Raw genomic sequence first — 25874 nt, forward strand, 5'->3', positions numbered from 1 at the left:
CGCATGGTTCTCGGTACGGGTTCACCTCCTGCATCAGGGTTATTATTGAACATCGCTATTTCCGAAAACCGTCACGACTCCATCGTCAGTTTGCCGTGGTCGACAGTTCTTCCTGGAAGAAACAACGTGGCATGAAAATTCTAAAAGGATCGGAATGCCGCCGTCTCCCATGTTGCGTTGCATCTATGCCACCTTTGAGCTCGGAGAAAGTCTTCCACGGACGGATTTAGATTTATTAGACAGTTGTTACACACTGTCTATCGTTTATTTTCCCGTGTATTTTCAGCCGTTTTATCGCGCGTCTACTTTATACGTGTAACGCATCCACTAAGTGTCCATCGGCTAACGAGCTTAACTTTGTATTCAATTTTTCGAAAATTCTTATTTCGATATGGAAAAGAAGCTGTATAAGAATCGCAGATTTTTCAGAGTAGTTTAGCTATTATGAAAATGTAGAGTTATTTTTTTCATGCGCACTATGCTGAGATTAAATTAGCATTGCGAGGATTTAAATCTACAAAAAAAAAAAAACAACGTTGACATAAGCTCTTAACAGTAGCCTACCAAGCTTAGCGACATAATAACATCGACAATCGATGCAGAGAGCAAATTCTGACGCAGAAAAATTATCGCTAAAAAGAATTGTGGTTTGTCGACATAAAGAAACTATATAGATGTAATGTCAGTGATTATGTGGGTGATAGCGAGCTGAAATTAGATTCGCTAGAGCGTAATTTTCAGAGCACGAATGGAACAGTGGTCGTTGTAACCATAAAGTACCATTGATGGAACCGTTCGGACGCTAATGGGTTCATCGTTTAGCATACAAACAATGGAACCATGTATTTATCGGTAGAGTCTATCATTTAAGCGGCATCGTAAGAATCGCTGACGAGAAATTACCAGCAGCCACTTAATAATGAAAGATTAGGTAACCAATTACATACATTGTTCTCTAGCCAATCTGAATTCTCAATGCGTTTCTATGTTTCGTGGCACGGGTCTGCGAAGAAAGTTTGGTCTATACGAACTAGACCCAGTGAACTTCATCGATCGATACTCGAACTCTTTTGCACAATAATTTACTAATTAATAATATCAGCGAATTAACGAATTGCAAATTATAGACTCTTCTATAATTTATAACTTAGCGATCTTAAATCGAACGATATTATCAGATGATTTGTAGTTTGTAAAATTTTCTTCTGACGTTGCATTTGGTTTGTTATCGAGCATGTCACTTTCTAGTAAGTAACAAATTGTAACTTGTACAATTTGCTAATTTGCTAATAATATTACGCATCATGAGAATAAAAATACACTTGCACTGATCGTGATCGAGGCTTCGTTTCACTTCGATCTGCTCCATTACAATTCGTTCATCGTCGATCGCTTCTTATCGGAAAATTGAAAAACCTTCCTTCGTAAACGTCCTATCAAAATCTTAATTTTTCATTTTGATTCGCTAATAATATTACGTAATTCGATCGTACAGCAGCTCTCAGGATTATCTACAGTGGTTCGCGAAAATATTTGGTCACTTAGCACGGAAGATTGAAAATTTTTCATACAACACGTTTAATATATTCACAAAGATTTGTTCTGGCTTCGAAGATGAGCCTAATAGTGTTCGGTGTGAACGATAAAATCGTTGTCACATAGTTTGAGAACACGATTCGCAAACTCGAGACTTCTTTGCGATTCTGTAATTCTAACTAGCGTTATCAAGAGCAAATAACTTGTCGTATACACATGGAGTTTATAGCGTTAATTCTTTGTTTAAAATGTGTTACTTACGTATTTCACAGACCTCGAGTTACGAAGACACGAGTTTCGAGTTTTATTCTTCGCAGGATGTAATAATAAGAAGAAGGAATTATTTGTCGTTATTATAGAGAGACATTTAAAGGTACTCGTACTATTTTATTTGCGTAATTTATATTAATCTCGAAGCTTTAAAAGGAATTATATTTACTGCACACTGATAATGTATAACAATATAGCGAATATAGTAAAGATAAAAGGAAAGATTAATTATTTATTATCGTTATTGAAAGATTTAAGGATGTTACATAGTACGTACTACTTCGTTTGTAGTTTATATTACTTCAAAGATCTAGGAAGTAACTTTCACAAATATGTGATAACTTTACTGATACTGATACCAATATCGCGAATATACTAAGAGAAAAAAGCAATTATCATTATTAACAGGCTCGAGAATATTACATATCCTATTATCCTATTTGTAATTTTTATCACTCTAAAGATTTAATATTAAACTTCGTCAAATGCCTGATAACTTACAGGATTACCCATACGATTGACGAATATTATCTAATACGATCAAAAGCAATTTAATTCTCTACTCTACTAAGTGAAACGAAATAAGCAGAATAAAATATCGGTATTTAAAATAAAAAATATTCAACATTAATTATACACGACTTACGAATCTGTAATGTTACCTTGTATCGAAACCTACAACCGATTCTTCTCACAAAATTCGACGATCTCGAGGAACCTCCGGACAACGAGATCTATTATCTCGACCCTTATCTACCTTTACTATCTACCGATTGTAAAACAGTATTCAAGAAGAGAATTCACTTAGATCAAATAGTACATCTGAAACATTCCCACCCAGGTGAAATGTAGGTTCCGAACTTTACGGTGAAGAGTCGTGTCGCTGAAAATTGATTACCATATTTCATCGTGGCGGTAGTTGGAATGCCACACGGCTTGTTTATGGGGTATGAGACCCAGTGCACACTCGTTTCGTAGACAGGGCCGCCTGGCAACGACTACCTGTTACCCAATTAATCGCTACCCACGTTCTAAGAGGTCCAGTTCCACTCGACCGTAGCCTTTGATGGAAACCAAACAATTCAGGAACCTATTCGTTTATGTTGCAAAAGGTCGGACGCGATTATTCGATTCACTGCTTGTTGGGTACGAAATATTCCTGGCGTTGTTAAAAGTTTCGTGTTTATCGATCTGCTTTCTTTTGTTAAGTTGAAATAATTCGATAGGTGTGCTTTTTTGAATGGAATAGCGGACGTTAGAGAATGGAAAGGACAGTAGATGAGATCTGTTCTTTTTGTGTGTTGCAGAATTTCCAGGACCTGGAAGCTGAGAAGGCAATAATGGGCTCCATTGTGTATTGCATACATCATAAGGATGGCTGCAAATGGTCCGACGAACTTCGAAAGTTGAAGGTAACGTTATATTTTTCTTTTCTCTTTGTTAGTTTCGACGCGCGTACCGCAATTTTTACGTTTTATACGATAAAGACGGTTCAGATAATTGAAGGGCTTGTAGGTTTCCTATTTTCTAGTAAAATAGCTAAATTACTATGAAGCTTTTATTCGTGTTGGGAATATAAAAAGGACAAATTCTTTAAGTTGTTTAATTCTAGTTTTTTTTTTTTTTGTATTAGTTACCTTTGAATTGGTAACTATTTAAGAAAAAGAAAAGCTTTATAGTAATCGAAAGAATTTGAACGTGACTAGTATTTAAAAACTCGAGCTAAAACCTTCACTGTTGAGGTATTATACAACTAAAAATTTTACCCTACGAGTTCCTTTGTCAGAAAGCTCCACGACTGATACGTAAAAGTGTCAGGACTATCTACGGATCTTCTAATTGTTCTTTATAAAATTACTGGAAATTTTGTATGCGTAAAAATACGTTCTCGAGATTGCTTCATTATGCATTTCTGATCTTGAGCGACCTTGCGTTGATAGGTCGTTGAACTGGTCCCGGCACGGTTAACTCCCACGCAGCTTGCGGATAACTCGTGCTGGTTTTCCGCTCAATTATAAGAACAATTATCGGCTCTTCTTACCGTCATTAATATATCAAGTCTTACATGATATCTTGTGTCAAGTTACAAGTTAAAAATAGTTTATGTATGCTATAAATGGCTATAAATGGCTCTGTAATTCTTTCTATTGGAATCAGTAATGGGAAAATCCCATTGTCGGAAAACATTATAAGGAGCTATAAGGTTGACCTCGAGATAAATTTGATATGATTTTTTAATAATTCTACATACACAAATTATGTTAAATTTTTTTTGCACCGGAGTACAAAGAATTAGTAATTAGAAGTTAGAATCAGTAAAATTCTACACTTCTAAGAATCATCAGAAAGAACTTCGGAAAAAGTACTCTAAAAATTCGAATTTATTGCAGTATTAAGAAATATCGAATAAATTAAAAATTAGAACCAAGCACATTTCAAGCGAAAAAATTCCCCATATAATTCTCACAAATTATAAGAAATTTTAACCTACATATATTAACATAATTCTTTTACACGCTGTCGTAGACGTTATTACTATTTCTTTAATCTGCGGTATGCGGTTCGTTCACCCGAGTTTCCCCGATTGTCGCAATACGAACATAAATCCGAGGAGAACGATCCGATCGGAGTAGAAGGAATGCGCCGTTCAAGTCTCACCGATGTAAAAATCGCATTATATCCTGTTTAGGCTCACCTGAATACCTGCAAGCACGACGCGGTCCCCTGCAGCAATAAGTGTGGCGCGATGATCCCGCGTGTGCTGATGGAGGACCATTTAAAGTACACTTGCGCCCAGCGGCGAGCACGCTGCGACTTCTGTGCCAAAGAATTCACCGGTCACACGCTCGAGGTAACCGCCACTGCATTAATTAGAAGAATCGCGATCGAGTGCCAGCCGTTAACTGTACTATAGTGGGAACGGATGCAAGCGAAAGCACCATGAGTTCAAACGAAATTTCTCGAATTCTTTTTCCTTTTGTTTAATATTCATTTAGTCATGGATGAATGATTACAGTGGCTCACGAAAGTATTTGAACTTTCATAGAAACTTCTTATGAACATATCATGCGTGTTGTACGAAACATTCTAACGAAGTCTTACTAGCATCGTAATGAAGCACAATTATCGTAATTATATTAGCAACGTTTGAAGCCAATTTAAAAACGTACACAGTAGCTACGAGATATTTAATCCAGGTATATATAATTCGCAGAAAAATATTTATATTATTCATTGTATTAACAAGTTACTATATTCAGTAAAAACATCTTTAATACTTTTATATACAATTTCAAATTCTTACTTTGTATTCGTTATAATTTAGCTGGTATTATTTCAAAGTTTTCTATTATGTGTCTATATGTCTATAATTTAATCAATTATTTAAGGATATCGCTAACGATTCTGCTCTTTATCTACAGAAACACACAGGGACGTGTGGCTATGAACCACTGTACTGCGAGAACAAGTGTGGCATGAAGGTGCAGCGAAGGCATCTCAGTCAACACAAGTTGGGCGAGTGCGCGAAAAGACTGGTGGCCTGTCGTTACTGCAACAAAGAGTTCGTTTTTGACACACTCGGTGCTCATCACGCCAAGTGTGGCCGCTTTCCAGTCGCCTGTCCACACCGTTGTGAAACTGCCGTCTTACCAAGAGAAGATCTCGAAGTTCACTTGAAAGATCACTGCACTACACACCTCTTATCTTGTACTTTCAAGGATGCTGGCTGTCGTTTTAAGGTACATCAATTTATTGCTTTAAATTACATTCACTTTCTGTCTTTTTTTTTCATTTTATAAGATTAATATCAAAATACTATTTTTTGTCACAGGGAAATCGATTTTCGTTGGACAAACATTTGGAGGAATCGGCAAAGATGCATTTAAGCTTGATGTGCAGTGTAGTAACAAAACAACAGCACCAGATAACCAGCCTGAAATCCGCCATTAGCAAACTATCGTTAAATTACACGGGCACACTAATATGGAAAATTACGGATTACAGCGCTAAAATGTCCGAGGCGAAAGCCAAGGAAGGAATGGAACTCGTCAGCCCTCCTTTTTACACTAGTCAATATGGTTACAAGCTACAGGTAGGTAATACTTGATATTGATTCTATATTGTTTTCCTTTGATCCAAATTTTAAGAACTCTACTATAGGTAGGAACACGAGTACATATACTTACTTACTTACAATGTAAAAATATTGAATATTCCAGGCGTCAGTTTTCTTAAACGGAAATGGAACCGGCGAAGGAAGTCATATTTCAATATACATAAAGATTCTTCCCGGAGAGTATGATGCTCTGTTGCGATGGCCATTTTCCCACAGCGTGTCCTTCACTATATTCGACCAGACGGTGGTCGCGGAAAAGGCGTGCAATATCGTAGAAAGCTTTATACCGGATCCAACATGGAAGAACTTCCAGAGGCCCAGTCGTGAGCCCGATTCTCTCGGTTTTGGCTTCCCAAGATTTCTCTCTCACGAAATGGTGAAGAAACGGCATTTTGTCAAAGATAATACTATGTTCATCCGAGTAAAGGTCGATCCTAGCAAAATAGTTGCTGTCTGAAAAGATAACATCGACCCGTATTTTTATTAAATACGTTGTATTATACTAACTCAATTACTATCGTTCCACGTAACACATTTAATATTGTTACGCCGCACACACATGTTTCTTGACATGGTTTATACGTATTTTTTACTTTTACACGTATCGTCAGTCCAGTAAACGATTAATGATACTTGATATTTATTAATTGTGTACTTGGTGTGATAGGTCGAAGTACTTTACATATGAAGCGCATGGTACTTATGTCGTTACGCTGAAATAATGTAAAACTGATTAAAACAAAATAGAAAGCAATAGCGATTTACAAAACAAAACGACTGCTGTGCGAAACATTCGGAGGATCTAAATTCGGAGAATTATTTGAATTTCTATTACGAACAGAGTTCTGGTTTTGGCATATTGATATTTACGTTGACTATCCTTTATACATAATTTTGAAGATTTTAGGATATATTAATAACATGAACAGACGATCCTCTAGTTATCTGAAGCAATATATCTCTCAATTAAACGGGAGCTGATTGAACATGTGTACATATATCGAACACTGAAATTTTGTAAGTTCTCACTTGTAGCATCAGACCCATCCTATGACTGCAGTTCCCAATTATTCCCATCTTTTATTTTGTAACATACGTTTCCACTACACTGGATGATTCGATTTACAAACTTAACACGAGGTTGGAGGTCGCAATTTTAACTGAAATTTGAGTAGATCAAATTTTTCAGCACATTAGGTTAAACCGGTCAACGTTAAGTTTGTTAAAACGATATCTATCTTAACAATTCAAATCAAAGATTATTAAAGGACTGTGTATTATAAGCTTAAGAGATGTAAATATTGTGAAAAAAAGAAACATAGCGCCGAACGAGATGCGAGTTAATTAGTCGAAGCGACAGATGTAAATATAAGTTTACTTTATATTAGTGATAATGAGAAATTGTGATTGAGATGCTAGTGACTGTATGTAATGATCTAAGAATAAGAAATAAAACTATTATATCGCATTCGTATATTACATACTATGAACATATTATTTTATTTCCCATTTTCTTTATTTCGTTACACGAAATCAACAAAAATGCGTTATAAATACTTCATATCAATACTCAATATATACATGTATATTTACAATCTACAAATTATGATAGATTATACGTAAAAAAGAAAAACATCATCTAGCGATCAGTCTATTGTGATGTCCCAGCAGAATGAGATTGTGTCAGTTTTCCATCCTAAAAAATATGAAGTTTACTTCAGAAAGGATAAAAAAGATTTTGTTGTAATAGAATTACTATCGTATAAGGTACAGATATAGTTTGAATCCTTAGCATTTGATCCAGAGCGTGTGGCAATAATGGACGAACACTATTGATTTCCATGGCAGTTAAATGGTCCAGCTTAGCGTGTAAACCTTCGCTTTTAAGGAATGCATCTATCGATGTACGGAGCTTTGACATTCTTATGTCCCATATATCCTAAAAGTTAATTAATACATTAGCATTAAAAGGTATACTTACATTTATATTTATTACCTTCACTGCTGTCTTTATCCTGTCCGCATCAGGTATATCATCACTACCAACATTCAGTAAAAGTTGTGCTTCTTCCATGTAATGATTACTGGGCATTTTTATAAACAATCTAAAATAATCAATTTATTTATACGAAAAAATATTTTATCATAAGGGATGAAGGAAGCACATTTACTTACTTGGATAACTTCTCTTCTTCCTTCGTTTCATTCAAGCCATCAACGTCCATCCAGTCTTGATTAACGATTCGACACTTTTGTTGCTGTTTCAGGTTTACAGCCAACCAAATCGGAACTTTTACAGGTAGACCGGCTCGAAAAGGGCCCACAGATCCCGAAATTAAATGAATCGTGTCAAAACTAAAATTCGGCACAATGGTGACTAATTCTTTTTCACCGAGAAACTCTACTTCACTCGGATCCATTGTTCAACGTTTAATATTTTATGATGAACAATGTTTATTAAATAAATTTTAACATCTTCCAAACAAACCCAAAGATCGCATCTGATACGACAGTAAGACTAAGTTTTGGCGGGAAACTTGCGTACATAGTACCCTTCCATGTTTGAAACGCTACCTGTTGCTCGCTGCGTTAACCTCGAATGTATGTAAAGCGCATGCACGAGATTAATTCGATATATCGAAGTTCGGAATTAGTTTCAACTAAGTTCTGTTCGTTTGGACAGTTTAGTTATCCATTTGTAAAAATAATGTCTTATTTAAACAAAAAAAAAGAATATTGTACGTTACAAAAGATGTTAAACCAAGACAAAGACCTTTGTGCTGGAACTATTTAATTGCCAGGTAGTATTAGGATATTAAACAATAGTATATTTTAGTGGATATAGATGATTATTTTTGTGACATTTATTTAGACCGTCGTGTGATACACAGAATGTGGAATGGACATTAACATATAGACTGTTTTAAAATAACCTTTTAATATTTGAAAATTCAAATATCGGTTCCCTTATCTATTTTGATTCGTTTATATGAGATTCACATTTCTATGTTTAACATACATTTCACATCATTTTCATGCAAATTACGTATCCATTATATGTGATCTGTATGAGACTGTCGTTTCTCATTGTAGATATGTTCGTGCAGATATGTTATATATTTATTCGCGTCTAATTGTCATTAACAATGAATTTATTATTTGAAGAATGTATTTATTTTGTTTTCGAAATAATATTGTTCGTAGTCAGTAGAAATGATTATTAATTTTTCAATTTCTATATATTCATTATAATTTATTCTAAAGAAATATCTTTTTCTTTTTGACATACATTGAAATTTCTTTGAATTACCATTGATCATCATTAAAACAGAAAATGTAATCTGGAAATACGCTCAGTCAAATATTCAATGCTTTAACAAAACTTAATGCAACACAGTTTCTTCGCACTTTATATCGAGTATTAAATAATATCAGGTTGAGATTATTATACATCGAATTATAACACACTAAACACCAAAAATACATCACGTTTTGTAAACTTATTATTAACACCTTATTTTGCAATTTCAGTGATTTATTTATGGTAAAAAATAATTACCATACATCTTCTTATCGTTAATTTATTATCAATAGTGAAATTGATATCCACCAATTTCTAATTGAATCGAGATTCAATTTTGATTAATTTATTCACGATCAGAAATGCCGAAGAAGTTCATCAACCTTTGTCTTTATTTTCCATCAATTCCTCGTCCAGTTTTTCGTGAACAGATTCCACGTGATTTACATCTACTTCAATGACGAAGATAGACGCCGGTGGCGTCTCCTCGACGTGATCCACTTCCGCCGGAAGAAGCGGCATTAAAGGTTTGTAAGTCTGTAATTCCAGTGAGGTAACACGGGGCGATCTCGAGTTGATTCTGTCATTTTCAAAATTATCACTTTCGTTTCGTTGCAGATCATTGCTGTTTTGACTCGCGTTGTCATTTTCCTGTCTATCACTCGAAGAGCTTGATGTGTTTCCTGCGTCGTTTTCTCGAATCGTAACGTTTCGAGGGCTCGAGAATGATCCTTTAGATTTAACATCAGTTACCTGTAATTAAAATTCGATCGATAAAATAAGATATATTTCCAATAATTTTCAGGATAAAATGAGAATCTTATCTCTAGAAAAATTAATCGACTACAGCTGCAAAGGCCTGATAGCAGGGATTACTAAACAGTAGATTTTTAAAAATCAAATGTCATTTTATAATTAATAATATAATTAGTATACTGCGGATGTTTATACATTTTGGGGAAATTTAATGGTGCAAATATCTACAGAATGCATATAACATCCAGAAATATATATAAAATATTCAAAATAAGACACTTATTATAGCGTGTATGAAGAAATTTTTATTCATGTACGTTCTATTTTTCTAGTTACATTCCTAAGAGACTAATACAGGTAGGTCTCGATTAGTGCGTGTAGTAAATCCCAGAAATTGATTACGTTATTCGAATTCGCACTATTCGAATATTTGAAATATAGGAATTGGTTCTAATTTAAGGAAAGTATATAATAAAAATAGTTAAATATATCTTTTCATATGTATTTCATTAAACTATGGCACAAACATGATTATTATTTCTCGAAGTATTTTAAGTTGGTCGCACTTCCTTCTGTTTTTTTTTTTTATCTTCGTATATGTGGCGATACGCCAGCAGTACTTTGTTCGAGTCTCTGTTAACTTGCATACTTCGAGCCATGTTTGGATCGGCATCCGTAATTTTTTGTTTCGCGTCGCGTCATGACTATAAAACAGAAGAAGTTCAGAGACGATTTACGCATCGTCTCGACGAAACAGAAGCTTAAAGATAAAGTTAAAACAAAAGACTAATTGTTCCCACAGTTGTACAGGATGAAGAAAGAATCGCAAACCTCGCATTAACCGAATTTTTATTCGCATTAAATGCATCGTTTTATAATTTGCACCAAATCGAATATCGCACTATTTAAGCTCACGTTAATCGAGATCTACCTTTAATTAAAAATCGATCACACCGTACCTGACGCAGTAAATCCGACCTGATTACCCTCGTAGACGGCGGCCCACCTGTTTGCCTCAGGAATTGTCTCTGGGAACCAACCAAAGAACCACGATCGTGAATCACGCTAACTACGCTAGATTTCACGTCACTGTGCGGAAATAGAAGTCTCCACATGAAATTCTTAAGCGCCGCACGGAAGTCCTTCAGATGGTAAGCGTAGAGCAACGGATTGCCAGCTGAGTTCAAGTGCGACAGGATTATACAAAAATTCATCAGGACATCGTGCACCCTACACCTTGGACAGAACGCCATCACACAGTTGATGGTGTAAAGAGGGAACCAGCAAATAATGAAAAAGATCACGATTCGCGATAGATTTTGCGTCGCCTTCACTTCACGCTTCCTGGCGGCCCCAAGTAATCGCAGCATGGTTCCAGTTGTCTGGTTTCCGGTACGGCGACCCGGATTCATTGTTACAATTTGTTGCAGCTGCAAGAACATTGTTCAGTGCAATAATAAATAATATAATTAGAGAAATATTCAATATATCTTTTTCACGAGAATTCATCAGATGTAACTATTGGTAACTATTCTTTGAAATAGTAGAGGAAGAACGAATAATGCACCTCTAAAGTAATTTATATATGAAATTGTCAGAAGATTATATAAATGAAAGACACAATCGTTTATTCTCAGCACCATAATTACTTTGTCACCAAGAAGATCACTTTATTTAAGAACTGCAACCGACGAAAAACCAGATGAACGTATTTAAGAAAAATGACGGTGCACAAATTTGATAAATTAAAGAAGATAAATTTCGAGGGTCAGCAAACAGGACCTTGTCTTCGCTAATTCATTGTCCTGTTTGCACACCGTATATCCGCGTACTCACACTAGTACGCATATTCTGCCCGTATATTTACGGTAAAAGTGTCTGACCTGCTTTACGACCACTCGGTATATATGGGTGTAGAAGGCTGCAATTAATAGCGCGGGAAAGATGATCGTGGCGAAGTACAGGAACACTAAGTAATCGTAATCCATCACCTCGGTGAAGATGCATTTCTCATTGGATTTCTTGCCCGCGTTCCATCCTAAAAGCGGCAGGAAGCCGACCAATGTGCCAGCGATCCAACACACACAGATTATACCTAAAAGAACGGAACCAACTTTTAATCTTATATTTTTGTTTCAACTGTTTCAGATGAATTATTACTAGGTAATATGGAATAATAAGATGTAAAAACATAAAGAATAGATCACTGAAAATGTTTAAAATTCTCATCCTTACAATTTTTACCGAAGAGAGATTGTATGGAACGGTGATATATGTATGCGGCAAGGGGAGTGTTTTGGACAAGAAATGGAAAGATTTATAGAGATACCGCTATAGAAGAAGAGAATGAAAAGTCGGTCAAAGGAGTCGATGATAGACGTGCATGTGAACATTATCGATTGGAAAGTACGGCAATAAACGCACCTTTTCCCCTCGTTGGAGAAATGGTATCAGTCAGTGGGCTCGTAATTAAAATCACTCATACCATAAACAGGCGAAATGCTTAAATTAATCATGGCTAGGTAGCCTGGCAGCGAAATGAGAAACGTCTAACCGTGTCATTAATTTTTTCACGAGTCTCTCCGATCCTTCAATGCAATTTCGCGCGTTTTACGTGAATTATATTTAAAAAACGAAATTTTCTAACGCTTTCTTATCAAACTCTGATTTTAATGAATTCCTATGTTATTTCATGGAATTTTTTTAGAGCCTCACGGTTCTCTTTTTTCATTTCTCTTTCTACGCACATGTACTTTTTCTCGGAGGCAGAGAAATGCGATTTCCATCAATTTCGTCGCAAGGAGGAAGGAAAATCCTTTGGGAAATCGGGCGAATGGATATGTGATATGTATTTCATACTCTATGCTATATATTAACATCATTGAAATGCACCGAATGCAGGTGGAATTTTTTCAATTACTCTACTAATTACATAATTATCGTGGGGATTATGTATTACGAAACCAATACATCGTCATATTACCTACTTTTATGGATGAGGAAGAGTAATGTACGCAAAGAGATGTTCTAAAAAACTGTTATAAAAGAAAATTCGTTTCACTTTAGAGAAAAAATCGTTTCTTATTTACTATAAGCTACTAACTAAAGTTACATAAGAGTTTTTATATAACGTAATTACAAAGATAAGAATTTTTACAAAGAACAAGTATATCGATACTTAAATATCCCAAGTATACTAATAAATTCACTAATCGATCGCAAGTAAGAAATTTAATATTTAATGCATCGATTAACTTCAAGTTAAATTTCTTAGGAATATGCACGACAAACTTCTATTATATACGTATATTAAAATATGCGTACGGAATACCACCTGTTGCCGTCTAAAGTGCATTCTGTTACATCTCATCGATTCAGTACCACGGAGGATTTATGATGTAATTTCTTTGGGAAAATCAGCGTAAGTGATACAAATAAATATACATTAATGTAGGTTAAAAGAACTTTCACATATATTCACCGTAATATTACAGTGAAATTAAGACCAAATCATGGTAACAATGGTCTAAGAATATATCTGCACAATATTGTCTAATCAGCATTGTCACTATTTGATGTCCTACATTCTCGTAGAACAGAACGTGATAAACATATGCTACCATGTGTACTTATATATTATACAGCAATAGAAATATTGTCATTTATAAAATTTTATATATTTATATATACGTATTTGATTTCAAACAAAGTTCAATAACATAAAAATAGCTTGGAGCTTTTTGTATTTCAAATTATCATAAAATGTATTGTCTAAAAAACAAAGAAGTCTACCTTCCATGTCCATAAGACTATATGTCGTTTATTATTCAAAATATTACAGAACATCGAAGTACTTTTTACATGCGATCTTACAAGTCGGTATAAGCTGTATATTTTGCATAAATTGAAACATTCGATATTTTATGTTTATTTCGCATAAACTGAAACACTCGATATAGATGGAAAACAAGCTTTGAAATATGCGAAGAGTTGAATAACAGGTCCACTCGAACAAACAATTTCGCAAAATATAATTACGTGGTTTGTGCCTCGGTGTTGTTTTATCGCAGCTCGATTAAATGGTTATGCGTTTCATCCAGAACGCTTCTAAGAAGAGGTGATTTTAATTGGATCATCGGATTGTACAACAGTAACGACGTAGCTAACAATTACTCGATTTACCCTTGCGTTTCTTCGAACTTTTCCCGAGCTCACTCAATTATCGACTCGTACTACTTGCACATCGACGATTCCGTTCACGGTAAATTTTCTCTTGTTTATCTTCATGAATTATCTTCGTTCGATATACCAAACACTTATATCGTATTCGCAAAAGCAGACAAAACAGAATCTAATATTTGAAAAAAGCGTCTTAAAACGTTATAAAACATTTCTGATGATTGATAGATTTTTTTTTTAATTTCTACGATTAATGAAGGATGTCCTGAGAAATGCTATAAATTATTATGCGTATCCATGATGAAATCCATCTGCTAACTTAAATTACAGAAATTGTAAAGTAGAGGAACTTCTCAATTTAAAAATTCATTTGCTAACATTTAATAAAACTACTTAAGAAATAATTACTACTTCAAAAATTTAGAGACTCAAAATTGTTAAATAAACGAATCCTTATGAGTTTAAAAATGAAACCAGCTTTAGATCATTTATTATAATATTAGTTCAAGTTCATCGTCCTTATTAATTCTTACCTATGGCAGTTTTAGTGCGTACGGTGCGTGAGTATCCCATGGGATGAAGTATCGCCCAGTAACGATCTATGGACACCGCCACCAGACAGAAGATACTGATCGTGCAGAGGACGATAAGCACTGAAACGGTGAACAGGCAGGCGTGTAAATTCGTCGGTAAACCGATGCTGGCCAGAATGGCGAAAGGTATAGCGAACAAGCCAACCAAGAGATCGGCCGTGGCTAGAGAGATGATGTAATAATTAGTTCGTCGACGAAGTTTCCTCTCTTTGCTGAAGACTGTGATCACCAAGCCGTTACCAAACACCGCACACACTGCCACCAGGATCTCGCAAACTGTATACGGTAGATTGAGTTCCGAATGGGTCGACGCATTCACCGCTGTTACAGTTGAATTACTAGCCAACTCGCTGGCATTTGATGGAAATTCCATCACGATGATACTCTGAACGCAATCTTCATCTACCCTCTATCGATTTGATCCTGATGATTAACTTACTGGTACATTCATCAATGTAGTTTATCGAAAGAATTGCAGATTATCGAGGAAAATGGAGATCGTAGAGATAAGTTTTTGACATTTTTATATAGTCGACGTTTGTCGATGTATATCAAGCTGATGATTCATTAATATTCGCTTGTTCTTCATCGTAGGTTTATGTAACGAATGTGGTAGTAAATGGAAATCGCGTGACTAGCGGTTCTCTTAGTGTTTTTAATGAATCCCCTTAATTTCTTTATACAGAATATCCATGATGCTCGATATGTCACGCGAGCACGTTCCTTGAATACATCTTACTTTCTTAACGTGGAGGGGACGTAAATAGCAAATAGCATGTCAACGGAATGAAAACGAAATCGGTCATCTTCTGCTTCCTTTCTGTTTCGAGAATCTTTCGAGTCACCGTTAAAGATTGTTCCATGATCATGTCACGCTCGACAGTGGACAATCGATCTTATTTTGAGAGAAGGACATTGACACGTACGAGCAGACCGGAAAAAGGAAGTATGATCGTTTATTTGTATGGACGTGCCGCGACGATTAACGATATTTGTATCACTTTTCACGCAACGAGCTTTGTCTCTATCGTGTCGTTTAGTAGTACCTACTAATTTACTTGAAATACACAGTTCTCTGATATATATCTCTAATAAAACGCGTACGATTCACGATTCTTATCGAGAGCAAAGAATAAATCAAAAATTATACAAAGTACCAAGCCTTCTATGGCTATTTTATTTTATATTTTATTATATCTCCAAGTAGCCAAAAATATCGGACTGAAAGTCATAGATTAAAAATCATCATTACGTCAATACTTCTATTCCTCCATCTTCCTTCCAAACGACCACAAGTAGATCATGTATAACGGAAAGCTCAATATGGTATATTTAATAAGACTTAAATTCTCGTTACACTTGTCCAGAAGTAATCGAGCTTTTCAACTATGTTTCCAGGTAATTTAAGATATCTCTGAAGACTCACGTTTTATCAAGGAACAATGAATCGTCCATTGAGAAACAGGATAGCCGGAAATCTCGAGATTGAGAGCGATCGAGTTCATTAAGTGGACATTTCGAATCCAACCACGTTTTGATCGCGTACTTGCGAAATTTATTGCAAGATACGACCTTTCGGCGCATGTTCATCAGAAGGTAATTCAACTTCCAACGGTACGCGTGCCTTTGATTATGTCTGCAACTGTATTCGGGTCAAACGTGAGTTTCTATTATAAGTCTAAAAATCGAATCTTCAATCTTCAATATTGAACTGTTTGGATTTAGAGAAGTTCTTTTACTGGGTTTTCAATTATCCCCATCCTCGTCCGCAGAAGTTGAAATCACGCGGAAAGGATGAATGCGATGGATAGTAATTTAACCGATTAGATTCTTGTTAACTTTCTCCTTCGATAGACAATCGAGCACAGATATTGTTCCTATTAAATTTATCTTTTATTTTCCCTTATAAATTTAATCTCTCTTAGAATATTCCTAAAAGTATCCATTTTTTGTATTTATTTACCAAACTTAATTTGCAGTGAGGAGATTGCGAGCGTGTCAGCCTTTTCATCTTCAGTGTCCACAACAGTGTTTTTCAACGTATTTCAAGGTATTAAAATGCATAAGTTTTCGAACATACAAAGGGTCCTTCTTTAGAAACACTTCTTCGTTTCCTAACATCTGACTCAGTGTAATATTGCAGAATATCCTTTATTGCTTGACTCACAGTGGCGTAATTAAACTACTGGTCCTCTTCAAGAACAAAAACAGATTAAACTTTTAATTTCATGGCGATGTGACGGTGCTATCTTCGGGGAAGTTAAACTTAGCGAAAGGAGAATCAACGCCGACCGTTTCAATCGCGTTGAAATCGTGACGCAATTTCAACGCTTTTTTCGTTTCGATACGACTGACGGAAAAATTATCAAGTTGGCTAACCGCCTCGACTTGGCTAAAAGTTATTGAACCTTCGATCGACAAGTGTCCTTGATATTCATTTTAAAATACTGAAACATTCAGCATATATTTGTAATTGGTTTTTTAGGTTGCATCAATATTTTCGTATCTCCACTTTGATTTTTGACCAGACGTTTGTCTCTATTGTTATGATTAGAGCAATATCTGACAAAGCCGTTGAAAGAGTGAAATACGACTTAGGGTGTCGAGAACAAAGTCAAAAGCAGTAAAAGTCATCATAAATTGTATTTTAATATCATCATATACACCGATACTCTATTCTCAGCTTTTACGCCTATTCTTATTTATAGAGGCTCAGCATATCACTTGCCGATCATCATTATAGTATTTTATTTAAGATGTTACGGCCATACACTATTTTCTATTTCAAAACACGATATTTTTATCTTATTTTTATGAAAGAATATCAAATAGCATTTACTTAATTCAAATTTCAAATTTTAATTCTGATTAATCTTAATTCGGATTAATTTTAATTTCCGTAGATCGTATATTCGAGGAAAAACCGATTCGAACTCGTTCAGTAACCGATCAGAGAGGCGCCGATATTTATCCAACCAATCAACGTCAATCAATGTCACTGCGCGCTTTTTTTCAAACAAACACTAATTGATTAACGATCGATGTGAATTGTCGAGGTTTCTCGAAACTTTCGGGTTAAATCGAAGATTTAGCGTGAATGAAACGCACCCAGGGAACACGTCCGGCTTCTCAACCCCGTGGCGCGTAACTGAGTTCCTCTTCGTGACACACAGGGACACTGCGACGGTGGAGGTGGAATAGACGCGGTCGTAGATTATGGTGGTAGTGGTAGACTGGAGAAGAAAATCGGCGATTATATGTATCAATGTTTCTGTATTTTATGTAGATACAATCTATTAAGCATAACTCTTGAAAACGGAGGTAATTTAGATTTCAAATCACATAAATCTACGCATCGTAATCGATACGATAAATATTTTTTGTCTTGTTTGAAACTTTGAATCTTTTTATCCTGGTCGATCATCTTGATTTAAAATATTGATATCTGCAGAATTCATTTGTATATATTTCGCATGTTCTTTTTTACTTCTGATGGGTTTTACCTGCTCCAATATTTTCTTCGATCTTTTGCAGAAAATTGACTGAAGCAGCGATTCACGATTTCAGACTGTGGTTGCAGTTAATCTACACATCTTCCGGTAGCATTCCTGCAAGCGTATCTTACGAGATTTGTAATTGGATAAGCGTACCACGAGTGAAGATTCAATGGCATATCTGGAATATACGCGTAGGTAAGAGAGGAGGGTACGTAAGTACAAGACGCGGCACGTTCATATGTGTGAAATTGTCAAAGGCGGAATAAAACTCTCCTTGTGCGAGTAAGTAGTACAAATTAGTTTAGCTTCCTCTCGGCGAAATTAAGAGTCCCGTTCCGCCTCTGGAACTTTTTGTAATATTTTATGAATTCTACGTTGCGGGATACTTTATGGCCTATTTCTTTCTTTTATTAACTTTACTAACTTGTCGAGTTTCTCAATTGTAATTTGTTATATCGAACGTTTCAATTTGAGTAGATCTGTGTATATTTTCATAGGAAGTATATACATGTACGCTCAATGGGAATTACAAGACAACATTGGAGGGCAATGTTTTCTTAATGGAGCTCGATGGAAGGAGCGTGCAATAGTGTTGAAACACTAACACCATTACGATGATTATCAAATTAAGAGCGTAAAAGAAATGTTGTTTCACTTAATTAGACCTTCCAAATCTAATTTCACGTGCTTGCACGACGCGCCCTTCGCTAATATCGGCCAAGGTGTTTCTTGTCTTGAGAAATTCGACAAGACAAACGGTCGCATAATTAACCACGCGCGTGCGTTCCATGCTTAATATTGGTCACGAAAATAGAGAACCCCATTTCTTCTTCAACATCGTTATTTATATCGATGTAAATGTCAGCGAATCTTCCATCTTATTTAAATCTAGTAAGATTCGACGAACTGCCGTATGGTAATTCTGAAAATTTAATCCAATTGGATAATTGATGGAAATCGTAGGAATAGACTATTTACTGCGTGTACTATTAATCGAATCAGATCCTCTTGCAAACAAGCGGGTATTTGTTATTCCGTTCGACATTAGACAGGATCGGATTACTGCCAAGGCTAACCAGACAAATGGGTCTGCGCATTTTTCGTTCTCCCTTTCCAGAAGGTGGTTATATCCGATGTCTGTATGTGTGTCTATGTATAGAAGTTCGTTGGAAGTGAGAAATCGAGTTCTGAGTAAGTTTCTGGGGACACAATTTTATTGAGAAGTATATCTTACGTGATGGATTGATTTTCTTTTATATCTAACAACGTTCTTTCCTAGGATATATATTTTTTAATTTTCCTGTAAATTACTGTTCTAACGATCACCGTGTTAATGGTTGAACCGACGATGCGAGAAAATTATAGGGTGTGATAGAATTAGCGATGAATCTTAATTGCTGGGATGGCCTTAAACATGTCTTCGACCTTTGCCTGTTATTACAATGTTCTAATAACTGGCAATTACGTAATTAGTCCGACACGCAGTGAGAACCACCGGCTTCTATGAAATTCTTAACTATACATATATTATAAAAACGATGAATTTTTAAAAGGAAACGTACAGCTCAATCGACGGAACGCGTTTCCTTCTCGATGGTGTAAGAAGATATAAGCCGTGGGTGGAGGTCATGGATATCTCAAGGTTATTCATGTTATTCCTTCTATGTTGCAATCAATATTTTAATTTTGCAATTTACGTAATGTTTCCGACGTTAATATAATTATATGTGTAATGATTAACATGGGTAAGTTAATTTTCATTAGGCTTTTTATAGATTTAGCAATGGATCCAGTAATATTAACTTAATAACATTGAATTACAATTTCAATTTCGTAAACTAATCATAAGTTATTTGCTGCCGTCGCATATTTCAATCCGATTAGACAAATGATTTATGGAATTATTTCTCGCGAATAATTTTCAAAGTAATCTTCAAATGGAACGAAGACAGCTTCTTTGGTGTGGAACCTGTGCTTCAGTTTGAAAGCATTTCTGTGTCGAATGTTGGCTAATAGATTCTCGATTCTTTGTCATGGAATATAATTGTCTTCTATATAAAAAAGAAGTAATTGCAACACACTGATCGTCTCAAATCCACATGGGTTGGTTGAATGATCGATAATTGTGATCAACACTCGATTAAACTGATATCAATTTAACATTTATTACGTAATTAACCAGTTACTGCTTTTCTCGAGTTCAGGTCAATGTTGACGTAATCGAGCTTTGAATTAAACGTTTTATTGGGATAACGAGTAATTTAAAGGAAAGAATCATTTGAATAATCCCTGATTTTGGGGATTTTAATGAATCAATCCTCTTCAATAGAATAACTCAAACTGACTGATTTCAACTGCTGAAAGACATCTTCTTAAAACGGAGAGGTCTTAACGAATAGTAAACGAGTCCATTCTCAGTAATTCGAATGTGCTTTATTGTATGTAACAGGCGCATAACAGGTCGTTTGACATCGCATAAAAGGATCTTTGATTGTGATGCAAAGTTGAATGAATCGTGGCTAGACGTCGCTAGCTATGCGAATTTGCATTTATCTGAATCGAAAACGGGTCATGCTGCACGGGACGTGTAAACACACCCGTGCAATTAAACTATCTAACGACTTAATGCGACTAATGTGATTGAAAGTGGACGAGAAACTATGGAAGCCAGTGGCACAAGCATGAACATGAATTTCCTGATTAGGTAACAAAGTGTGAAAAACTTAAGAACATTTTTCTAATGAATTTTTGTTTCTTTTTGAAGCAGGAAATTGGTATTGCGGGTGGGAAGAATTATAGAAATTGATTTTTTGATAAAATTATAAGTGATCAATGAATAATAAACGGACTGAAAGCATTTTGGTTGAGAAATTGCAATGAAATTATAATTAATTGGTCAACAAGGTTCAATTGACTTCGTTGTGTAGTACGCTTTATTATGGCTGCTCTATATAGGTGTGTAGTAGTTAACTTGGTGTGATAATTCAGGTAGTCTCCGCCTAGGGGAACGCAAAACATATTGCTAAAGTCTCGTGACGACTAGCGGGATCCAATTAAAAGGACAGTTATTTTATACGGTATATGCGTGGTGTAGAGTTCTCTTGATATTTTGTATAAAATGTGTTTATGAAAACAGTTATCTTAAATTTCTTAAAATTGTACTTTTAAGGGCTATTGAGAAAAAAGGTTATTATGGAATGAAAGAAAATTATTAATTTTATCTTTCGATTTTCTTCTATATGTTCCTTTCATCTGGAACGTTCCTGCCCCTGTCCAATATCAATTTTCCGACTCACAATATCAACGTTAACGAACCCCTTCGTACTTACGCGAAGCAATGTATGCTCCACTCGATCGACAAAAATGATCAGTTATCTGTATGTCATATTGATTAAATAATAACCACTCTATCAGTACTCGCAGTTAGACTTGAAAAGCTAATTTACAACGCTGATATTATGAATTTTATTTTGCTAACCTATGGCAACGTCTGCTAAATTTTAATTCTGTGTTTTTAAAATATTAATTTCATTTTTAATCACATATATAATATTTATTATTAATATTATTATATTATTAATATTTATTAATATCATTTAAAAAGGAAGTATAAAAAACGACAATTTTTCGTGTCTTTAAAAAATCATGTATGTCATATTTTTTAAATTACTTTTACATTATCAAAATTTCAAACATTATATATCCTTATATAAATTCATATTTAGAATTGCATAGAATATTGTACAGTGGTATAAGTTAATTTGTATATAATAGAATAATTTTATGATTGATTAGTTCATAGAAAATGCCGTGGTATTAGCCCTGAATGTGTTTCTGTTTGATCGTGTCCATGGTTCCAACGTCGCTCGTATTATTATGTATACGAACCATAGAGCAAAGGCAAACCCAAGGATCGTGAAGACTCCATAGCTGCAAATAAATCAATGTTATATTACTGCAATCACCTTGGCTACTAAAATAATCATAACTTAGATTAAGAATGTCTCGTACTTTGTAAACCAGGCAATAAATATTCCAAGACTTATGGTTACGAGTAGACTATAATTAGCTAACGGACGTAAACTAAGTCGAGGAGGAATCCGTTCCTCGTACCCGCTGGATAACCCAGTTTGTGTTCGTTTTGGTAGCTTCACGACTTTCGTTGGTGATTGTAATATCTGTCGGCAAATGCTGCCGAAAAAACCACGTCGATGGTACATCTTAGTTATCTTGTGTCGGTACTGTTCAAAATACACGATTATATAATTACAAAAATGAAGCTAATGTAACTTAATAATTCGATTCTAAAATGTTATTAAATGTATATCTACCTTTACATTTATGTATGTACAGAGTTTATATAAATTTCTAACAAGTAACGCGCATTCATTACTTCGAACTGGTTGCAATTCCGGATCTCCCATGTATTCGATATATTGACATGTCTGTCTGTCTTTCTGATTAGGTACAAAAACACCTGGTTTGCTTGTATCTAAACTAGAATCCATCTAAAAAATTAATGAGTTAGGATTTTTCTACTATAATGAGATCTTTTAGATAATCAGTTTTATACTTGTGATTGGTGACAGAAGGATGTCGATAGAATACTCTCATGATATTCTTGGTCAGCTTCAATAGCTACCTGAGGAATGTCTTCTACTTTAATCTGTAAAAGTTATGTTTAAACCAAATCATACGATATTTAAAATTAGGGAATCTACCGTCTTTTATTACCTCGAAAATGTCAATTAACTGTTGCTGTGCATTCGCTAGATAAATAGGAACACGACGCCTTTCCTCTATACCAATATCATCCGAAGAATAATCTTCGCCATTAAAAAATTCCCATAGTGCTAACAAAAATGGTCTGTTTTTTCTCTTCTTTTCCAATGCATCGATTAAACTAGTTGCTGTTAAATGTGCTTGTTTAATTGTGCCTAATAGACATACGACCTAAGATAAAAATTAAAAAATAATTAAATACTTTAGGCATGTATTTTACGTTTTACGTACCTGTGAAATAGTAGCCGTAGAAAACATTAGAACGTATTGGTATGTCGGTCCTTCAAGCTCTAAAATTTGTTGTCGTACAGTTGAAGTCCATTGATTTGTAGATACTCGACTTCTACTTAATCCAACATCATCCATGTGACTTTCTATTTCGCATATTATTTTTGCTAAATACGGTTGCGAAAAAACCTGAGGAGTATAAGTTTGATAAATATGTGTTAGCGGACAATCCATATATCTACAAAAATTTAGCATACTTTTGTAACTCTGAATAACATTAACGCATTCTTTGGAGCTACAAGATCTGTTCTCATAAATCGTGGAAGTAATTGTTGAAATATTGCTGTGTAGGCTAGTAGATTATGTGCTATGAAAGGCATCCATCTATATGCATCATGTATCTTTCCCCTCTCTTCCTCTTCTGCTTTACTGTAAAAAAGTAAAATAACTGGTAATAATAATTTCTCAACAGATCTTTTACTATATATACATACCCTTCCTTAGTATACGTTATACCAGGGAAATACCTCCATGGTTGAATAAAACTTAACCAAGCTTCAAGAATCAATCTAAAAGAACTATCTAATGGCCAATGATGTATTGCTTTCCGAAGGAATGTGTAGATTTTGCCTTGAACAGAAGGCAAAATAATTCTGAAATGGTAAAAATATAGATTATGGTATTAGTATAATATTTAATTGTTATTTAATTCTTTTTTGAATATGTATATACCGTTTAAGTTCATCCATCGCACTTCTGTCGCCTATCGCACTATTTGCAAATTCATGCAAAGTTTTTATAAATGCTCGCACTAAACGTATATGCTCTCCGGAATGGATACTGTGCTGTAATTAAAGTTACATGCAAATGTACATATATATTTTATGAAAAAATTTCAAATGTAAACTTACTCGACGTGGAACGGACGCAGAATATGATGTGCTTAATCGTGGATTTAATTGATCATCTTCTATGTATTCTACCCAAAAGTCCAGAAATACTTGAACTACGGTTTCACTTCTCCAAACTTGCGGTAAACATTGTTGCTGTGGAACACTCGTAGAATTCGGAGACCCTGGTGATAATATTGACGTTCTCAAAAGTCGCGGTGTTTGCATTCTGTAATAATTTCTGATTTTTAACTTATTGTCTAGTTCTAAAGAAGTGCCTTTTTATTTATATATCCCTTATTAAAGTATCTTTTGCTCTACTCCAAGAATACCTTTTAGATTCAGGTGATTGTACTAATTTCCGTTGAGGTGTTTTCCTAATGTATGGACTAATTATTGGCAAAACTGGAGAATTATCTTTAGGTAGAAAATGGTATAAGTAACAGTGTGCTAATTGAACATAAACAGTTTCCCAATTGATCCAGATATTCTCCTGTTGCTGCACCTGCAGCCAGGGATTTGTCAAATGATATGCAAAATGAAAGATATAATATTCAAAGGGATATGTGTAACTCTTAAGGATTTATAGTATACGAATATTAAAAAATATTTCATGAAATTATTAAACAAAAATATATAAAGGATACTCATATTTAAAGCAGATACACCACGTGTACCCTGGTCATCTCTGATTTTGTCTAGGTAAAATGGAGGTATTACTCCTTCCTCTAACATCGAACGTATCTTTACCTGAAATAAAAAAACATATGAAACTTAAATTTTATTTATTTTATAATTATCAGTAATGTATAGATCTATTTTTACATACAGGTAAAAATGAAACTGGGAAGTTGTATTTCAAATAACAATCTGGCAATAACTTATAACATAAAGAAAAAACTGGTCCTTGTGGATTAAGAAAGTTACAAAGCGTTTCATGCTCCTGTGGATTTTTCTTAAAAGTGATACTATGTAGTCCCCAACCTATATTGTCAGTTATTCCAAACAATGAGTCTACTAATATGGAAAATACATGTTGCAATTCTGTTGTGCTTGATTCATCTATCAGCGTTGCTATTTCCTTGCATCTTTGTACCAATGGCATATTTATGTATCTTTGTAGTTTGATCTAAATACAAATTAATGGACTAAATTAGATAATAATGCAGTCATTGAATTAACTTATATAGATCTGACTTATAAATACTAATAGAATTTTTAGAGCAATGTATTATATAAATGTCATCAGTTCTATTACTATTACTTTATTTAAAACACATCGCAAACAAAACATATTACATATATTTGTATAATACAGTTACTCAAAGATAAAATATATACAATATTTTTTATATCAATTTATTTACAGAAAATGATACATTTTTCAATACAAAGCAAACTGTATTATTTTATTGAATAAATGTTTTGTTGAGTTATTTCAAACAAATCAGTTAAAAATTTTTAGGTTAGGTTGAGGTTAGGTTATTTTAAGACAATAAAATTTACAAGTTCAACATTCATAAACTATAATACACATATGCAATACCGTAGCAACGTCCGAGGATGCAGCCATGTCTGTACTTGTTTGAGTTTACGTGAATTATTAGAAATAACATTTATAAAAGTATAACTGACTGTGACTACTTAATTCGCGCTTTACATACAAATTAAATTGTAATGTTTACCACTACAAGAAATTATCTCCCTAGTATTTCCCAAGATGTT

At 34.6% G+C, this 25874-nt stretch overlaps 4 protein-coding genes across 10 annotated transcripts in view; 1 reads left to right on the plus strand and 3 right to left on the minus strand.

Annotated features, from left to right (window-relative positions):
* The window catches only part of Traf4 (TNF receptor associated factor 4), a 46991-nt gene extending 39589 nt beyond the window's left edge, over positions 1–7402 (plus strand). For all 6 annotated transcript variants that reach the window (XM_072000384.1, XM_072000386.1, XM_072000383.1 and 3 more), the window contains 5 exons: positions 3114–3218; positions 4496–4657; positions 5229–5546; positions 5639–5899; positions 6027–7402. In XM_072000384.1, the coding sequence (XP_071856485.1) occupies positions 3114–3218; positions 4496–4657; positions 5229–5546; positions 5639–5899; positions 6027–6380 (1200 nt within the window). In that variant the 3' untranslated portion in view covers positions 6381–7402. The remainder of the gene's footprint in view (positions 1–3113; positions 3219–4495; positions 4658–5228; positions 5547–5638; positions 5900–6026) is intronic.
* On the minus strand, positions 7374–8479 carry Psf2 (DNA replication complex GINS protein PSF2-like protein). Its single transcript, XM_072000391.1, has 4 exons — positions 8099–8479; positions 7920–8028; positions 7695–7862; positions 7374–7619 (listed from the first exon to the last, which is right to left on the minus strand). Exons 1-4 carry the CDS (start codon positions 8341–8343, stop codon positions 7575–7577), a joined length of 567 nt encoding a protein of 188 aa, XP_071856492.1. The 5' UTR covers positions 8344–8479; the 3' UTR covers positions 7374–7574.
* Positions 8480–8697: 218 nt separating this feature from the next.
* LOC139985727 (adenosine receptor A2b) lies at positions 8698–17910 on the minus strand. The gene is made up of 4 exons (XM_072000379.1): positions 14693–17910; positions 11864–12075; positions 10940–11410; positions 8698–9977 (listed from the first exon to the last, which is right to left on the minus strand). The coding sequence occupies exons 1-4, from the start codon at positions 15123–15125 to the stop codon at positions 9603–9605; spliced, it is 1491 nt and encodes a 496-aa protein (XP_071856480.1). The 5' UTR covers positions 15126–17910; the 3' UTR covers positions 8698–9602.
* Positions 17911–21872: 3962 nt separating this feature from the next.
* Positions 21873–25843, minus strand: LOC139985505 (sphingomyelin phosphodiesterase 4). 2 transcript variants are annotated; one of them, XM_071999986.1, is made up of 14 exons: positions 25696–25843; positions 24979–25278; positions 24797–24899; positions 24482–24713; positions 24171–24378; positions 23992–24104; positions 23754–23912; positions 23517–23688; positions 23263–23448; positions 22984–23202; positions 22823–22915; positions 22581–22757; positions 22261–22490; positions 21873–22179 (listed from the first exon to the last, which is right to left on the minus strand). In XM_071999986.1, the coding sequence occupies exons 1-14, from the start codon at positions 25720–25722 to the stop codon at positions 22041–22043; spliced, it is 2358 nt and encodes a 785-aa protein (XP_071856087.1). In that variant the 5' UTR covers positions 25723–25843; the 3' UTR covers positions 21873–22040. The 2 variants fall into 2 exon arrangements, with proteins under 2 accessions (XP_071856087.1, XP_071856086.1); XM_071999985.1 differs by having other exon boundaries at positions 24171–24390.
* Positions 25844–25874: the final 31 nt, after the last annotated feature.

Source organism: Bombus fervidus, chromosome 3 (assembly GCF_041682495.2).
Source record: "Bombus fervidus isolate BK054 chromosome 3, iyBomFerv1, whole genome shotgun sequence".
Taxonomy (NCBI): Eukaryota; Metazoa; Arthropoda; class Insecta; order Hymenoptera; family Apidae; genus Bombus; species Bombus fervidus.